Raw genomic sequence first — 18708 nt, forward strand, 5'->3', positions numbered from 1 at the left:
ATATGCCTTACGGTGTACGTATCCACAGAGTTCAAGATATAATCCCTACTGTTGGCATGTAAGTGCTTTAAATCTTCATTCTACTTTAGGGTATATCTTGCCCATTGTCGCTCTGTAGGAGTTAGCAGGCATTGGACTGCTCCTTCAGCTCTCTGCTCTTGCCTCTTCTGACATGCACTTACTAATTTTGTGACAGCTTCTGCGATGTTGCAATGCAGCATCAAACATTTTGAACTGAACCACTCAACTGAGAGTCACCATCTCCTTAAATTCTCTCTCACGTGTGAGTGACCATCTCACTCTTCTTCGTCCATTTCAGTGCTCAAACTGATCTAAGTGGATTAAGATGACCTATTTGATCATTAAAGAAGTCGTCTTTGTAGCGGCCGTTAGCTATTGCTATTAGCCATGAGTTGTGTGCCTTGCTGTCGGTCTTCTGCTGTTGAGATTCACTTGCAATTTTAGCCAGAAAAGCTAATTCAAGTCAGGCCTTTGGTTCCAGGCAAGTTTTTAGATGTGACTGAAGGGGACAACATACTGAAATTCAGGAGGTACAACAGCACAGGTGCTTGGTACATTAAGGCTGGAAGCTCATTTGTAAGCAATAATGAAAATACAACCCAGGGTTCTCTGCTGAAATGTGTCTGCAGATATATCTTGATGACAGCATTTCATTTTCCAGCTACTGTTAAGGACAAAGCAATACTAAATTGTGCCCTTTTTACTGGGACTGCATTGCCTTTTATGTATCTCTGGGACTTCTGGAGTAACTCAGGGTCCTTTCCGGTGAAATACAGGTGAACTTTTCTGCCTTTCTGGAAGCCTTGGGTGAGTTTGGGAAACTTCATGATTTTGTGACCTCAGTCTTTCTGTAGAGAGGATCTTTGCTAGTCTGCTTCAAAATGGAGCCTGGCTTTTGGCTTGCACTCTAGGCAATTCCACTAAACTTGGGTAAGGAGTTTTCTTTTGTGCGGGGTTGGAGAGGGAAAAGAGAGAAACAATTTTACCTGCAATCCTTGGCTAATTGTTCTGTGGAGATCTACTGCAGGGTATGTTGTGGAAGCAATGATTTACTTGCTTGCTTTTTTAAGTTTACCAGCTGTAGCTTTACTGTAAAATTGAGGTGTGTCTCTTCTGAAGGGGAAAAGGCTTCTTTCGATGGTTTCCCTTCAGGTAAAGAGTTCTGAGGAAGAAGGGGATCCCATAAAAAAATTTGTGCTGTAAGCTTGGCAGGATTCTACTGTATTCCCTCACCATAATTCCAAAATATGGCTTTCTCCTGGGTTGTACTGTAAAGGGTTTGGTAAACCAACATAGTCACAGTAAGACTGAAAACAGCATTGATTGGAGGTAACTTCTAAGCAGTTTCTTCAAGATTTTTTGTGTTTGTAAAAGGTATGCTCTCTTGCTCCTTTTGATTCACTGGCCCAGGTTGCCCAGAGAAGTGGTGGAGTCTCAAACCTTGGAGATACTGAAAAGCCATCTGGACATGGTCTTGGGCAACTAGCTCTGGGTGGCCCTGCTTGAGCAGGGTCTTGGACAAAAGGACATCCAGAGGTCCCTTCCAACCTCAACTGTTCTGTGATTCTGTGATTAGAAGGTCACAACCTGTCCCTTAAGATAAGATCTCTGCCATAGCAATTCATGCCTTGTTACCTTGCAACTGAGCCAACATGCTCCTTGCAAACATCTGTTCAAGGTAACCCAGAAGCTCCATCAAATGCAATGACTGTGTTGCTTGTTTAGCAATGGTTCTTGATGAGAGCTTGTTGCACACCTTCTTGAGGGTCTGCACAAGACCATGCTCAAGGTACAGATCAATGTACTAACTTAAAGTAGTGATATTTCAATAAATTGGAGCCTGGAGACTTAAGAACTCTTTGCGTTGTGGTATAATGACTGCATGAAAGTGGATGCTGCGTGTCGTCAAGCCACAGTGTGTGCTCAGGAGGTGGCAGTTTGTAGAGAAGGTTCTTAACCTTGCTTTCCAGGGCACAAGTGTAACACATCCTCAAGTCATATGGCAGAGCTTTTTTTTTTTTTTTTTTTTTTTTTTTCCCCTAATAGGCCTATTTTCGGAAAATGGGCTAGAGAGTCCTAGATTAGCTTTAGTATTTTGGACACTAGTCCTACTTCTGTGCATGCACCCAGATGAATTTATTAAGTTTTGATACAAACGCGGTACCTGGAGTTTTAAAAGCACTGGGTAAACAACAGCCTTGTCTGAACATCTCCCAAGAATAAAGGACTCCAAGCTGCCAAAGGAAAGTTTAACAGGAGCTACTGTCTGGAATCTGAAGCCAGACACATTCAAAGTAGAAATCAAGTACAAATTTGTAATGGAGAGGGTAATTAACCACTGGAATGAACTAGAATGGGTGGATCCTTGGTCTCTTGCTGTTTTTGAGGCAAGATGTCTTCTGGACTTAAGTTAAGCCAGGTAGCAGGTTTGTTTTACTTTACGCTGGGCTCAGTGTAGAGAAGGTGAAGTGCGTGAAATATAATAGCCCATGTTTATAGACACATGCACACACGCACACACATGCACACAGAGTCCAGCCAGAAGACCTGATGATTCCTACAGACCTTAAGCTGTACATTGAGTAAAAGACTTAAATTTTGAAATTTTCTGTGACTTCTAGGAGAGGATTGGTTTTTAAATATGCATGGGGTGGGGAATCTGCCTTTATTGCAAATTCAGCAGTGGTAGAACTTCATTCTCAGGGCTGAATTTCTTCACCATCCAATGCACCAGCTTTATCAGCAAGCTGAAACTTGGTTCTTCTGCATTTCAATAGCTGGTACGGTAATAGTCCTGTTGTAGTAGTGTGGCCTATGTCGTCAGCAGATACCATGTTCAACCACTGATACTATCCTATGTACTATCCTTAAGCCCCTCTGCTCATGTTTTAGTTTTGACAAAATGGTGATGTTTCTCTTTCCCAAGGATAAAAGCTTTTAATTTGTTATTTGTAAAGCCCTTTTTAAGAACTTACCAAGGAAGGTATTGGTGAAATACAAAGTAATGGCATTATTTTTTTTACTATGTGACTCACTCAGAAATTAAAAGGGAAAATTTATTTCTCTTCCAAATAATTGATACCAACCTCATCTTTACCAAGTGACTTCCTCCTTGCTTCTGCAGGCTGTTGTGGATCAGGGTGAACTATACTTTAAAACATTTAATTGCATACAGTGAGAAATGAAGAAAACTGAAGTGGATCCCAAGAATGTATTAAAAATCTGAACTAAAATGAGAATGATTTCATGTCAAGTGAGACAAATGCAGAGTTGATACTCCAGTGCTTCACACTTCCACTTGTCCTTGGCACCGAGAAAATGAGATTTTTAATATCTGAAAAACAGATTGCCATGAAGACTCATCCATTGTAAATTTAAGCTGCCTTTATAGCAACTTAAGCTGGGGACAAGATTGTTCATTACCTCTGATTCTACAACTGTGGCCATGATTTCCATATTAATATTGAAATTTTTTTATTGTCTGTACCAGAAATAGGAAGGGGAGCTGGTAGTGTTTTCCCTGTGTTAGCAGATAATTTATTTAATGAATAATGCGAAAAGGGCAAAGGTTTGTGAGTTCTTACTTGCATATCAACTATAGATAGTGGTGACACCTGCCTTTGCTGCTGAGATCAAACCTGGTTTGGTGCTTCGGTTTATGCTAAAAGGAGACTGAGGTAAAAAGGGATATTGATTCATGATTTCAGAATCGTGATTTGTTGGTGACAGAAGTTACGTTGTTTTAGGTTGAATTTTTTTTGTCTAAAATTATAGGCGAGGGGTTGCTTGTTTCCCATCTGATGTGCCCTTAAATTACAAAAACGTTTAAGCAACCTTTACATGTGTATGGGGGCAGGGAAGGTATTTCTGTGCCACTGAACTTTAGACCAACATTGAGTCAAAGACTATTTGTAACCCTTTTCAATAGCAGCCGTTCTGTTCTGGCATCAGACGTAGGAAGCACTAGCTTCCTCTCCTTTCTGTGTAACTGCATTTGCTTTCACAAGTCCAGCTACCAAGGCAGACCTGAGGATTCCCTGACCTGCCTTACCTCTTGGCTCTGTCTGTGACAGTTTGCAATTGCATTCAGACTGTAATACTGCCGCCTCAACCTTTAACATAGCAAAAATGGAGAATTTCTCTTATTTTCTCATGAACTCTCTCCTCTTTATTTCTGCCGAAATGCTATCATCCCCTGTCTGTGCTCACAGATCTGGAGTCTCTTAGAAAAGTTCCTTCTTCCTCCTCTGTTCACATCCCAAATTTCGTCTAGATCCTAGTAGTTCTTCATTTATAACATCTGAGGTCTGTACCATTTTTTTTCTCTTCCATTAGTATCACTAATATCATTGTCCTGCCTTTGTCATCTCACACCTGAGTTACTGCAGCCTTTTCTTTGGCTCTCTGTCTCATCTCCTTGTGTTCCAGTTTTAATATTGCGTTTCATGATGATGGAAGGTGATCTTTTCTTTCCTTTGTGGGTTTTGTTCTTTGCTTCTTCCACACTCCTCACCCTGGGAGCAGATCTTTCTCTGAGGAATCCAGTTCTCTATCATTAGCCTCTCTGACCTTCAGAAAGTTTATATATATTTAAGTCTAATTTGTTCCTCTTTGGAAAACAAAACAGCTCTCTGTATTAAACTCAAAATTTGGCAATTAGTCAACAGCATGATCTCATATTTTTTGTGACTGCTTCAGGGAATATCTTTTAAATGCAGTTTAAGAGATTTAAGAGAGAAGTGTTTTGGTGTAGAACTATCTTTAAAAGGTTTGGGGTGGCTGACTGCGAGGGACCTGTGTGTTTGTCTTTTCCATCCATCAGTACTTTGGTGTCACGATTTCTCTCCCAGGCCACAGTACGTGACCTGTGACAGTCTGCTGGGACCACTCATCTTGTCTGTGACCTTGCTCTTGGTGACCTCCTTTCCTGGAGAGGAAGAAGGCAACTTGAGACCTAGATGTGGGGCAGATGAACTGTTTTGGAAATGACAGCAGCCAGCTCTCAGCAGCTCCCTTCCCCAAAACACCCAGCGCTTTCCTTTGCCACATCTGGGTGGGAGCAATCATGTGGGGGCAGGCTTAAAACCCGTGGGAAAGTTGGTGGCCAGAAGCTGACTGCTGCTACTTCTGGAAAAGCTCATTCAGGCCAGCCTTTTGCCCTGAGAGTTCTGAAGTTTTCTTCACAAAGGAAAAAAAAGAAAAAAGCCACATAAACAATGGTATAGTCTGTGTATGCCCAGTGGACTCCATCTGGAATAGGTGCGGTTCGTCCCCAAAGCCTATAGCAGGTGTGATAGAGGAAGAGTCATGCTGTAGCATCTGGACCACTCTTAACGACTGAGAAGAGCCAAGATGTGTCCATCCACAAGGCTCAGTTGCTAGTATTACAGACATCTCTTTATGGAGCAAAGTAAATCATCCCATGCAAATCCCTGTGCTACTCTACCCACTTGTTTTCTATTCCAGCTTGGATACGCCCATAGCCTGAAGTGTAAATATTCTCTCTAGTTCTTTCTGCATCTGCCTGGATATAACAGCCTGCCTTTCTCTTTCCCATTGGTTAATAGTTTGACTTTTGAAGCACTTTCAGTCTATGTTAGTTTGTGGAGAAAGACATCAGCAGTGATAGCTAAAGAAAATTCTATTAGGTCATTCCTTTTCAGAACATAGTACCTTGTCTTCTAAGTTCTTTGCGGATGTTAGCCAAATAATCCTTTTAATAGCTTTTGTGAGTTAAAAGGGTAGGTAACTGTCATAAGGCTAAATGATTGCATAGATTAATTTACTTGTGGCCAAAAGAAATCAATTGTAATTTAAATTTTTGTCGCTGGACTGATTACACTACCAGACATCAGCTTTCTCCTTAGGAGTCTACCATGTGCATTTAAGTATATGTCTGTGATTATATATGGGTCTGAATTAGTTACAGATTATCCACAGTAATGTGATTGAACATTGCCAGTTTTTAACCTATGGGCGTGCACAAGCTCAGAATACCTAGCTGGTTGGCCTTCTTTAGATCTGTAAAGTATCCATTTATAACTTGAGTCGTTATAATTCATAGGCTGTTTGGATGTAAAAGATTATTTACCAGACTTTAAGACTATGGGTCCATTGCAAACCATGTCAAAGCTCCCGCTGAAGGCAAAGGCAAGAAAGAGGGTGAAGCTTTAACAATCCATTTAAAAAATAAAGATTGAAAGATTATATAAGAAAATTCAGTTGTTCCAGGGAGCATTTTTCTTAACCATGGTTATATTTAGTGATTGGTATACATTCTACTGCCTTTCAGCAGAGGGATGGATTGGATGATTGAGAAGGATCCTTAAGGGGCCTGTCCTTGTTTGTTTTTTTGTTTAACGAGAAGTGATTTGGTGCTACTGCCTGGTGATACTGCCGTAAGGTTGCCCTCTGTAAGCTGGTTGTATAATTGTATACCAGATAACAAGAAGTCAGAATGTATTTCCCTTTCACAGAAATCTCTAACATTTTTGTATATTTTAATTGTGTCTTACAGAATGGTGAATAACACTGAAGACCCTCAAGAGGCTTTGTAACGTCCCATCCCCATGTAAAGTATGCTCAGAACTTTTCCAGTAGTGTAAGTACAAGCTAAAAAAACCCACCAAAATTAAGAGTTGTTTGGTGGGGTTTTTTTCTGTTAATTTGTCTAAAAATTGCAGAGAAATGGTTACAATGATTATCAGCAGCTGGCCAAATTGGAGAGTTCCACTGGTTTGGTATTTCCTAGACATTTAAACCAGGGAACAGTAGCATTTAATTCCTCCTTTGGTTTGGCTGATATGTTATTTCTACTACTTTTCTGTCACTCGAAGAGAAGGAAAATCATGCAGTTCTTAGAAACTCAGCCTTGATCAGAGGAAAGGTAGTGTTAAAAGAGAGATCTTCATACATCTACTAAACGTACTAGAGGGATACCAGAGCTGTGCAAGAGAGTTTAGCACCACTACAGACTTGGTGAAAGGGGATGAGTACACCATTAATATAGTAGTATTTAGCAAAGGCAGAATACCTAGGGCACCTAACCTAAGATTGGAATCAGATGTGTTGGTCTAAGCAACCACTGCTATATCTTGAATCCCAGTACGAATTGAATTTGTCTGAATCTTATCCTTGAATTTGAGCCTATTAGTTTGTTGTTTTAAATTACTTCTGTCATGAATCTTCAATGTAATTGGTATCCATGCTGTTTCTTCAATAAATAAGCAAATGTATTCAAAGTTTGAAGCTTGTCAGGCTGAAAGGAAAGGCTTGACCTGTACTGTGCTGTCATCCGTATCTCTCACTGGCCAGTACTCTATCACTGTTCCCCATACCTCTTTTGTAGGCATGACCAAATGCTTGTCCACTGGCAATCAGACTCTTGAGATACTTTGACCTCTTGACATCTGATTGTACCTTCTGTCAGACTGAGTTGGAAAGAGAAATACTGTCTGCAGAATAGGTAGCAAGAAACTGGGCTGCTGTGAATGCCATCAAATTTTCCCAGATGGATTATTTCAAGGATGAAGATTATTCATCTAGCACGTGGACATTCATAGTGCAAGTGGCAGTGCAATCACAGACTTCTGTAGAGGGAGTCACAGCAAAAAGTAACGACTGCCAGGGATTTCGTGTTGGAAACTGAAGTACCAACGTATTTCAAAAAGACTTCTTGATACAACCATTAATTAGTTATTTTCTATTGCTGGTGGCCTAGTCTTCTATTCAAAACTAGTGGTTTCCTACTTGGTTGCCAGTCCCCTGAGCCACCTCCTCTTCTTTCTTGTAGCTGAAAATATGTTGGATTTCAGTATTAAAATCACCACTTGAAATTGTAAAGATCTAGTTCACAGCAGGAAAGAAGTCTGGAGGTAAGGCCACACTGCCCTGTGCATCTTTATTATACTGGTAATTCAGAGTTTGCAGAGTGATCTTAGAGCTCCTCTGTGTTTTCTGTGAGCACAAGGACAGTCTGTCAGCTTTAACTTTGATTCAGACTTTTAACACAAGTTTCCAAACTTTGAATTATATAGTTTTAATTTCCTGTGTTTTAGCTAGATTTCAGTTATGCTCTGCCTCTGTGCAGTTTTAGTTGGATATCATGTTGTTCTGTTGCTTTCTGGAATCGTTGTTGCACATTGATGTGCCTTGTTAATCAGCTGCCACCCTCCATCAGAGAAGTAGCAGCTTTTTCAATTTAGTCCAGTATATGTGCAGTTAATATGGTCATCGAGAAAGCAATATAAGTATAGGTGGATAATTTTTGACTGAGTGAAAGCTGGGGTGGACCTATTTGGAGGGGATTAGAGAGTATTAAATTAGATGAAATGGGCCAAGATGACCCATTCAGGTATAAAGTTTCCAGATTAAACCATAGATATCTTTTAAAAAGGAAAAGTGGGCATCGTGGTTTCAGAAGGAGAAAGAAGAAAACAGAGTCTTTAAAAAAAAAAAAAAGTTTTAAATACTGAATAAGATTAAAATTGAACAGTCTTAAAACTACCATGGTTAGAGAGTAGTTTGGTTACTCCTACCATGGGGCAGCATCCTCTCCCAGCAGAGCAAAGTAGTCAACTGGCTGCAGTTACCATTTCACCTACCTAATTTTTATCCACAGTTGGATGAGAGTCAGTACTCGAGAGGAATTTGAGGCATGGTGTGAACACAAGACTCTTGATTTTGGTCTCACAAGAATTAGTAATTTATCTGAAACTAAGGCCTTCTGTAGTCAATGCAAGTATATCTCTGTTGGGTTCTCCATAAATATAATGGGAGTAATTACTTGTACTTCACAGGCTCTTGGTGGTATTGATTAATTAATATGTGTTAATAGTGAGATAGGACCATCAGTATTTCTGTTGCATGTTTCAAACTATCTCTCAAAATACGATTTCTGATAGAACTAGACAGTTTCAACATCATCACTTAAAAGTTTACCTGAATTATCAGGCTGGTGCTTCTGAATCTAACTGCCAACAATGACAGAGCTGTCTTGGGAGTGAGTAAAAGCCTGCTGAGCGGAAAGAAAATAAGTATGAGTAATGCAGATGAAAAAGAACTAGATTGAAGCCTTGTCATCATTTAGAAAAAACAACAGAAAGAAAGGAAAAAGTATGTGAATGATACCAAAGTCAGCACACATTGAAGAACAGACGGTGAAGTTACAGTGGCTTAGAAAGTCACCACACGGCTGAGCTGTGTTAACTATCCAGCTTCCTTGAAATGTGACACAAAACACATTAATTAAATCTGGGTGAAAGAGGACTCAGCTAATTTGCTCTTTTTGTCTTCCGTGACAAGGTATCCTGTAAGTAGTTGGTGGCTGAAGGAATGTTCAGTTGGCATTTTAAGCTTCCTTAACTGAAACAATGTCTTGTCTGAGCCCTTAGTTTTACTTTAAGATAAACCAGAGGAGTTAATTCATGATTTCACAGGCACCTAAGCCACTCTGAAAGGAACCTAAAAGAAATCTTGTTTCATGTGTGCCTCTTATGCCTACTTCTGCTTTTGGCCAAATTGTTTTGTCCCCATCTGTTGAGTTGGTAACAGCAATCATCAGAGCCTTCTCTAAGCTAATTCAGCTTGGTAACCCAGGCAGAAACTGGCTATGGGTGGGTTGGTTTGTTGATTGATAGATTTTCCTGCTGGGTTATTGAACTGAACTGGTCTGTGGAGATTTCCACCAAGTCCTGGAGCTATGCAGAAGGGCAGAAGAGCAGGTCGTAGGTCAGTTCACCCTCTCTCATGCATCTGCAGCCTCAGGACTTGTATCTGTAGGTGTTGTCCTCCTGCTCCAAGCAGGACACACAAAGATTTGGACTTGCCCTGAGAATATAGACTGGGTCTTCTGTATGTCATGCAAGAGGAAATTTCCCTAGTTCAGGTCTGGGCTACACAAAGAGGTGTTTGTTGTTTTAAGAGCATTAATTAGGATGTGTGTTTCTTTTTGAAATGCTTTTAAATAAAATAAAACTCTAATATGGATGCAACTGTGGCCAAAAGCCCATGTTTTTGCCATTGTGATTTAGGTTCTTCAAGAAGCCACTGTTACCTATTCCTGAGTTGTTCTCCAAGTATAATCTCTGTCTTCACTAAGACTGTGCCAGTAAAACTACACTTGCAAACTGTTTTCTAGCAGAAAAAAATTTGCTTTGTAGTTAAGCACAAAATCAGGGATAGGTAAATTTCAGTTATTTGTTGGGTTTGGATTTTAGTTTTCTGAGGTAAAAAATTTCTCTTTAAGAGAGTGTGTTGATTGTTTCTGCTGGTGATAGGTCCTGAGGGAGAATGAAGGTGTCTGAAATACTTCAGAATGTCTCTTTTTCTTTACATATGGAATTGAGGTGGTAGAAATCCTGGTGATGGCATTCCTTGAAGCTTGTCCTACACCTTGTCATATCTGATGCTATAGACGGACTCTGTAGGATGGCTGTACGTGTGGTGAGAAAACACTCAAAGTTTGGCCAGGTACTTGGTCTGCCTTCTTGCAGAATGCTTGCGTGACTTTGAACAAGTCATTTTGATTTGTCTGAAGGCTAGCCCGTTTCTGTGAGCTCTTGGTATCAAAAATTAGCATAGTTTTACTTCCCTGCCTCACAGGGATATTCTACAGACAGATGTGTTTCAAGTATTTAGGTACTCCAGCTAGCAAAATTAATAGAGAAGAATTCTGAGATTCTGTCTGGACAGTATACCTATCCTTGTAATCTTGACAGCTGAAAATACGTGACTTGCCAGTCTGGTGTCTAGGTTGGGCCATGTCTCAGTTTTATTGGCACGATGACTCTGTTTATATGGGTTAAAGACACTTATTTCGGTGTGTTGGTGAGATTTGCTTAGCTGTGTAAGTCAAGTGCACAAGTCCTGCCCTGACTGTGTTACAGAACTTACATATCCAAAGTCTAGTCTTCGGTTCCCAAATCCAAGAGCTCCTCCTTTGCTCTTGGCACAGGTTTGGGCTTTGGGCCCTGGTTCAGCACTCAGCTGCCACTATAGCTTTTTCTCTCTGTTTGTTAGTCCTTCTGACCCCTCCTTCTGCCCTTGAATCCAGCCTCAAAGTTTGAATTCCTGCCTTGTTGCTGTAGAATTGCAACAATAGTAGGAAACCCAGATTTTAGAAGTAGGGAAGGTTAGGGTTAGACAGATAAGGTGTCAGTGTGAATCAGTCTGTGCCTTGAGTAGAATTCAGAAGTATCTGGCTCCCAGCCCTGTGCTTAGTCAGAGGTCAGTCCCTTTTGTAAGACTTGGATTATGATAATAATTGGCATTTATATTATATTTTTGCCTTGTAAGATCGATCTCAAGTTCTCTCTCTCTCTCTTTCCCAAAGAGGTAAAGCGGATACTATAAAGCAGAGTAAGTTACTCACCCAAGTGGAATCAGTGGCAAAACTGCTAGGGTTTGCTTGCTGCCAGTGTGTCAGCATCCAGTAAAAAATACTTTTATCGGCAGTGAAGAATTTCAAAGACTGAGTGGAAAAACAGCTTATGTAGAAGTAGCGAATCTGGGTTTGGGGCTCTTTAACTAGCTGAGAAACTTGAAGCCTCCTGAAGAAATGATATGTTGATATTCTGCTCTCAGCTTGCCTTCTATAATTTGTGTAGCGGTGAGTATTTGATTACGTTGGATTTATTTTCAGAAGTTTCAGGCTGCTCTTATTAATTGTCACCATTTTGATCGAAAGCGTATGGCAGTGTTCTGCATTCATAAGACAGTGTTTTGCATTCATAAACAGAACCGGTGACGTTTAACCTCGATAGATCAGCTTGTAGTCTGATTTCACTCCTTGCTGCAATGTGAGGCTTTCGTTTCTCTGGGATGAGAGCAGTCATTACAAGCATTACATTTTGTTTGTGAATCAGGATGAATGGGAGTAGAGTCCTCTTTGAAAATCAGAACTAAGAGATGCAACTGCAGGAGATAATTATGCTAACGTATGGATAAGGATGGCTCTGTGTTCGTTGACATGATGAGCACTTAAGGCCTGATTTTTTTTCTCTCTTGAAAACTGGTACAACTCCACTGAAAATACTGGAGTTGCAACTGATGAGCATAAGTGTTGGCTCAGATGAGTCAGATCCTTAATCCTCTGTTACGCCCCAGAATTCATAGCATCAACTACTGTTTTGAAGGCAGCTTTGCTTAATATGGTGCAAAGCTTTGGGCGTTTCTGATATATTTAAATTGGCTGTGAATAAAAGGAGATGCATTTGTTCAGTAAGAACAGAAAAGGCCAAAGCTTGAATTTCAGAAAACTAGATAATGTTATGCCCTAAACATCCCAATTTTGTTCCAACAGTGCTTTAGAACTGCACTTGATGGGTCACAGTGTTTGCCGCTGAACGTGTGTGCATGGTGTGCACTCTTTACTTTGTGATATATGTCAAACACTGTTTGTGGAACAGCTATAGCTCAGAATGCAAGTCCCTCTCTTGAGCATCTTGTAAGAACCAGCTGCTACCTTTGGGATGGGTAACGGTGGGTGAGATACAGAAAAGGAAGGAGGAGTGAATGAAACTTAGCTTGGGTCCTTGGATCTCATAAAAATGTATGGAGAGAGAAACAAGCTTGCATAATACAAAGCATGGTTAAAAAATTGATGGACTGAGCAGCTGGAAGTAGAGTTTCTTTGTAGTCACTGGTTCTAATAGAAGGCATCCGGAGTGGTAGTTCATGTGAATTAGGTTGTCAAGCATCAGGCTGGTTGATAAGCAAATTGTATTGCCTTTCGAAATAGCAATGCCATCCTTAATACCCATTTTTGCTTGCTGTGTAGACCAGAGACCTCATGTAGAAAGGAAACGTAGCAGCCCAGTCATACCAAACAAGGATCCTTATGCTGGTGCATGGTCTGGGGACTGGGCATGCAAAGCCAGCACAGCTGCTCTCTCTGCTGTGTTTTTAATAGCTGGAGGACATCCATCTCCACAGTTGCTCAGATAGGAGTCCTCACTAGTACTATATGCACATACACACAGGAAAAAAACCTGGCAGGCTAAGGAGTTCAAGCTGTGAGAAAGACTGTGATAGTTAAAACACTTGTTTAGTTAACTACTTTTAGAAGGTAGTCTTTTTGCTCTATACTTTGGGATAACCTACTTCAGCTGAAAAGCCACAACTTTACCTTGTGATTTTGCTCTTCCATTTAAAGGAAGACATTCAATGACACCAAGAAAGTGCGTGTTATGTTGCAATAAATGATGGTGCTATAAAAGATAAGATTACAAATTCTGGAGATACTGTTAATGGGACAGTGTAGTGCTGTTAGGGTCCTACCCTGGACCAGCAGCATATGCCATATGTCAATGAAGGGTAGAAGTTGGCATCTCTCTCTATCCTGTTCGCCACAGTTGATGTGACTTTATCAGAATCATTCTTAAACCAATTACCAGACCTAGGATCCTGTTCTGAACACTTTGGCTCTAGCCCACATCAATATTATGCAGATTATATCAAATAAAGGTCTTATATCAAAAAGCGCAACTGGTTTTGTAAGTCTTGAGCTTTGCAGAGCTTATTAGATAAAGCAGTGAATTTTAATGGAAATTTGGAGAAGGACCTCTGCAAAAGAGGAGCTTTTCAGTGATGCTAGAGTACTTCCTACTCATGTACAGTGGGTAGAAGAGTGGAAAAAATTATTTCTTCTGATCATTAAAGAGTCCAGAGCCATTTTCTCAAGTGTTAGAGGTGTTAAGGCTGGTTTCTGGCCTTATTCCCAAATGGGTAATTGAATTGCTTTGAACTTCTGCAAGTTCAATTGGACATGGGCTTAGCTCATAGCTGTTTTTATGGGATTATTCTGCTGTGTTCCATCATCTAGAAAGTTAGTGTCAGGTAAATGATTCTTGTATCTGTGTGGGCCTGGGTCATGATAGTAAGTGAGAAAACCTTGCTGTGTTTTTCCTTACTTTTCTCTGTGAGATGCAGGAAAATAAGGGAAGAGAACACCTCTGTATCAGGAATACCCATGGCCACGTACCCCCACTCAAGATCAGTACTTTCAAAGTGGGGAGGGAGTCCCATATCTAAAGGGTGAAATTCAATAAAAAAGAGGCTAAATAAGTCTTGGTGGTATGACAAGGAAAAGCAATGGTATTGAGAGCAGTTATGCCCCTAAACAGCCTTCACTCCAGAAAGTGGCATTCAGGTGAAAAAGAGTGATGCTGCATCTGGCTGGTTGAGACCTGCTGGTTATTTTATATCTGTCCATTTGGGAGGGAAAATAAGTTCTTTTTTATTTAGCTCCTTATGGTTCTCCCTTCAATCTAATACACAGGTACCTCAGGTTCCTTTTGGATGAGCCACGAAAGATAAGCGTGAAATTTTAATGCTTTATAGATACCAAGAGACAGTACGTGGAATCGGTCCATCTCACTTGGGGTGTGACTGCCACCTTAATGTAAGAAATGTAAATATGTTTGATACTTTAAGCTACCTTTTTTTTCTGTCAGGATCTAAATAAACTTGATTCATTTTAAGGGCCAGATTCAGTTGTTAAAAAATTGGTCAATGTTAGTTTTGAGCTTAATTAGTACTTTGCAGAGGTCTTACTTTCAGAATTTCAGGGGGAAAAATGCATGGCAATTCTGCCTTGGTTGCCTCTCTTTTTCTGATATTTCCCCCAAGGAAATTTGACAGCCCATTGTAACTGGTGAGAGTTTTGCTAACTGATCAGAAGATAAATCATGTGATTATAAACTAAGATCTGCTAGCGTTGAGGATATTTTGCTACACTGGCAGCAAAGTTTGCCAAAGTTTTGACTACAGCAAAGCAGTCGATCCACAGTCTTTGTTCTCAGGAAAAGTATTTGCTAGCTTTATTTTCTCCTGCACACCCCCAACCATTCTGCTTGTCCCTATCTTATTTTACTTCTTATTACTTTTGCAGTTGATTGTATTTCACAAGGAAAAAGAGGGGGGAAGCAAATGGAATTATAGCTAGCCAGAGGAGTTCTGGAGGATAAGAGGCTCTTACAGCAATATGGGGGGGATGAAGTAGTGGAGAATATCCATTAATTAATGAGGTGAATGAAATTATGATGATTCTAAAATGGCTGATTTACTTAACCGCTTTGTAAATTTATCTTTAAACAGGGTAAGTTTATTAAAATATTTTAAAAAGGGAAAATAACTGAAGCCCTGCTAGAATAACAGTTCTAAATAATGTTACTGTAGTTATTCATTAAAAAGCAGTAGATAGTTGGCAATGTTGGAACATGTTCAATAATACCACATTTTGCAATATTTGTTTAGGGTATTTAATGGAAAATTCCCTGTTCTTGCAGTTGTTTTCCATACATAAAACTCACTCAGAAGCATTGTTTCTAGATCTCATGGTTTTGTAGAAAAGCACATGAAAATGTGAATAGGAGTTCAAAATCAAGAAGGCCAATAAAGAAGTATGTCAGATGCAATATATGCTGTGTATGTAAGCAAAAGCAAGGCAGGTTTTAGATCTGTATATGACATTAGTGAGACCAGCAGTGAGATACTGTATCTGATTTTGGTGTTTTTATCTTCTTAAGCATTGAAAAATTATACAGAAGTTGTCTAAAAGGGTTGGAGGGCTAGAAGAATATTTTCCATGGACAGAGAGATCATTGGTTTTGGTTTTGGGTTTTTTTTTTCAAATTGCCAACTTTTTTCCAGTGATGGTGTTAAACATAGTATAATGGACTTAATTTGACAGTAGGTTTGCTACTCTTAGATTACTTTCTGCAGCCCACAGATGTAACAGGACTCGGTAGAACACAAGTTGAAGTCATCAGATATCTTATTCTTACGACAGAGGACGGCCTTGTCCAGCAGTCCTTGCATCCCTGTGCGATTGAAATTACTGCATATGCACAGCGGGTCCCTGCTGCATCAAAGTGGGACACACTGAGGCCAGAGCACTTTCCCACATGGAGCCATGTACGACAGAAGCTTGACCATTTCTTTTGCATCTTGAGAACACTGCAGTTCATTATGTGTAATTCACTAGTAATTCACCAAAGGATACTTAGGATTCACTAAAGGATTATGTGTAATTCACCAGAGGAGATTAATTTGGCCTGAGAACCCAGATCTAGCAGCTCAGCCCTGACATTTTAGAGAAATTAGGAATCACACCCAAATTTTAAAGGAAATCAATGGCCATGGCCACAAACTGCTGCAGGAAATGATAAGTTCTGTGTTGCTTGACATTTCTGAAACCATCTGGAAAGTCATGCTTTTGTCAGATGTGAGTTTTTTGGTTCACGAGGCTAGAAGGTCAAAAGTTTTGGGTTTCTAGGTCTGTGACAAATGGGAGATTAAACTAGATAATCTAAAGTATGTTTTAGTATTAAATGTTGAAGAGTCGGTAAAGTAGGAATTTGAGTAGAGGTAATTCTGGATGGAGGTTCTGGTTCATTAAATTCTCCAGTTCAACAAAGTACTTGAGCACATGAAACTTGGTGTTGACAGATAAATGATCCAGCAAATGGTGACATTAGAAATACAGGTAAGGAATGCCAAAAATGGGTTTATCTCTAAGGAAAGGCAAGCTGGCATATCTAGTGAAAACCATCTCAAGGCCAGATGTTTAAGAAGCAATTTTCTACTTTAAAACCATGCTACTCAGACCTGACATGGGGGGCTTTCAGGGTGTACAGCAGTTTGTGATGCGAGTCAGTAAGTCAGTGTGACACTTCTCTTTTCACAAAGCTTGGAGAAAAGGACTGAGCAGCCCTGCCTCCCCCAACACAGAGGCCAAACCTAGAACACAATGTCTGTTTCCAAATGCTCCTTGTCAAGCTCTGAATGTCTCAGTCTGAGATGCAACTTCCAAATTTTAGTTGTTACAATTCCAGTCAGTTGCCAGTCTACTGCTGCATTGGCTGGTGTGCCCTCCTTTTAGTAGAATAATCTGGGTGCTTGTCTTCTAAAATTTAAAATGGCTTGTACGTTTTCAGTAATCAATTGTCCAAAGGACAGCACATTCCTGTTGGACTGAAGCACTTATATGGCTGTAGTCAGTCTGTCTTCTCACATAGTCATTTTCTTGGATGGGAGTCATCCCCTTGCATTGTCCTGCTTCCTCCTCCCACCTGCACACTGTTGAAACAATGTAAAAGGCTCAATAGTCGCTTGATGAAGCCAAAGATAAGAGCTGCTTCTTATTTCTGTATTTTCCAGGCTGCAAATGCCATTTTTGTGGATTCATGCATCCTGGCTTTGTAGCACCATGTCTGTATAGCTACACTCTAGCTACAGCTGTACTAAGCAAGCCAGTTCTCTGTGCTGTTCTTCAGCCCCAAGGCCACTTGGCCACATCTATACTACCAGACGTTCTTAGCCTTGATACTGAGTGGCTGCATCCAACCAGAGTGTTTGTGGTTTCTGCTCCATGCAGAATCTTGAAAAAAGCCTGCAGACTGGTCAGGAGTGCACTGGTTGTGCTGGACCAAAACTGTGCCAAGGACAGTTACAATGATTTAATAATGCTGCAGATGATGGTGTGTAGATGCTACGGTGCCTCTTCCTGCGCGCTATTTAATTTGCTAGTATTGACATGGCTATACCCTCTGACTCAAGGACAGACCTGTTCCCAATTGCTTAGTCAGGTCTGTGTTGTGAGATGTTACTCCTCTGAAGAGATTCCCTTGCTGCACCCTCAAAACCTGTGGGCTTGGTTTACTTTACTGTGTTTCATGTATTTGAAAAAAAGACTAAATGCAGCAATTGAAAAAGTTTTGTCACTCTATGGCTCCTGTTGGGGATTTCTCTGTGCCAATGCAGAAGTGGAAATGAGGAGTGATCTTAAAAATTTGTGGAGAGAAGTAGGCAGCCCTGTCTCTGGAAGGTCTAGCATAATCATGACATCCATGATCCCTCTTTTGGTTTTCATAGGGTCCTTGGAACTCTTACTTGCCTTTCCTGAGGCTGCTGTTTGCCTGCTCTCACTTGTAGGGATTGTACTTTAGCTCTGTCATGTCTCCTGGAGTCTGAGTGATCTCTTCACCCTGCTCTCATGCAGGAATTGTAATAAACCCTTGACTCATAAGAAGATTCACAAGAAGGATGGAAAATGCCTTGATCTGTTTGCCAAGTTCTGTCTGCCCTCCATCTGCCATCCCTTCTCAAGATCTTGAGTTCTGAAGGAGGTGATCTCGTCATTTGTACGCTATTTGGATCTGTAGTGAGGAGACTTAGGAAGGAAAAGAGATTAAGGAAGCATATTGTGATTTTTCAGTTCCATTTCTGGTCTTTGCAGCAAATACGTGTTCATTGTTCTGGCACCTTGGGAAGTTTAGGACTTGAAAATGCTTTTGATGAGCCACCATGATGATTGAGTTACATGAGAAGCCTGCCTTTGGAGGGGAAAAGGCTGTAGACTTATTTCTTTAAATGAAAGCTCAGTAGTAATTGGATGTGCTGCACTTTCCTTGTTAGGGCAGGCGATCTGTGACAACATTCCAGGTTCAAAAGTTACTAACTTCAGAAATGGGACTTCAGACAAATCAACTTTGGTCCTACAGGCCACTAGAATTTCCGCTAGGTGTGTTTTTATCTTTTTTTTTTCAAGGTAGCAACAAAAAGTTAGGGCAACTTGAACTCTTTGTATTTAAGATTGGAAAGAGTTGAGATTCATAAATCTCATGTCATAACTGGTTAAAACTTCTCCAGAAAAACTCAGCGTCTGGCCTTGACCTAACAGTTTTG

At 40.4% G+C, this 18708-nt stretch overlaps 1 protein-coding gene across 15 annotated transcripts in view; it reads left to right on the forward strand.

Annotated features, from left to right (window-relative positions):
* Nucleotides 1–18708, forward strand: part of HMBOX1 (homeobox containing 1) — a 126831-nt gene that overhangs the window by 42357 nt on the left and 65766 nt on the right. For 14 of the 15 annotated variants that reach the window (XM_030037274.2, XM_030037272.2, XM_030037275.2 and 11 more), the window contains exon 2: nucleotides 6539–6622. In XM_030037274.2, the coding sequence (XP_029893134.1) occupies nucleotides 6600–6622 (23 nt within the window). In that variant the 5' untranslated portion in view covers nucleotides 6539–6599. Of the gene's footprint in view, nucleotides 1–6536; nucleotides 6623–18708 lie in introns of those variants that run through there. The other variant, XM_041128776.1, reaches the window with a different exon arrangement.

The sequence above is a fragment of the Aquila chrysaetos genome, chromosome 15 (assembly GCF_900496995.4).
Source record: "Aquila chrysaetos chrysaetos chromosome 15, bAquChr1.4, whole genome shotgun sequence".
Classification (NCBI taxonomy): domain Eukaryota; kingdom Metazoa; phylum Chordata; class Aves; order Accipitriformes; family Accipitridae; genus Aquila; species Aquila chrysaetos.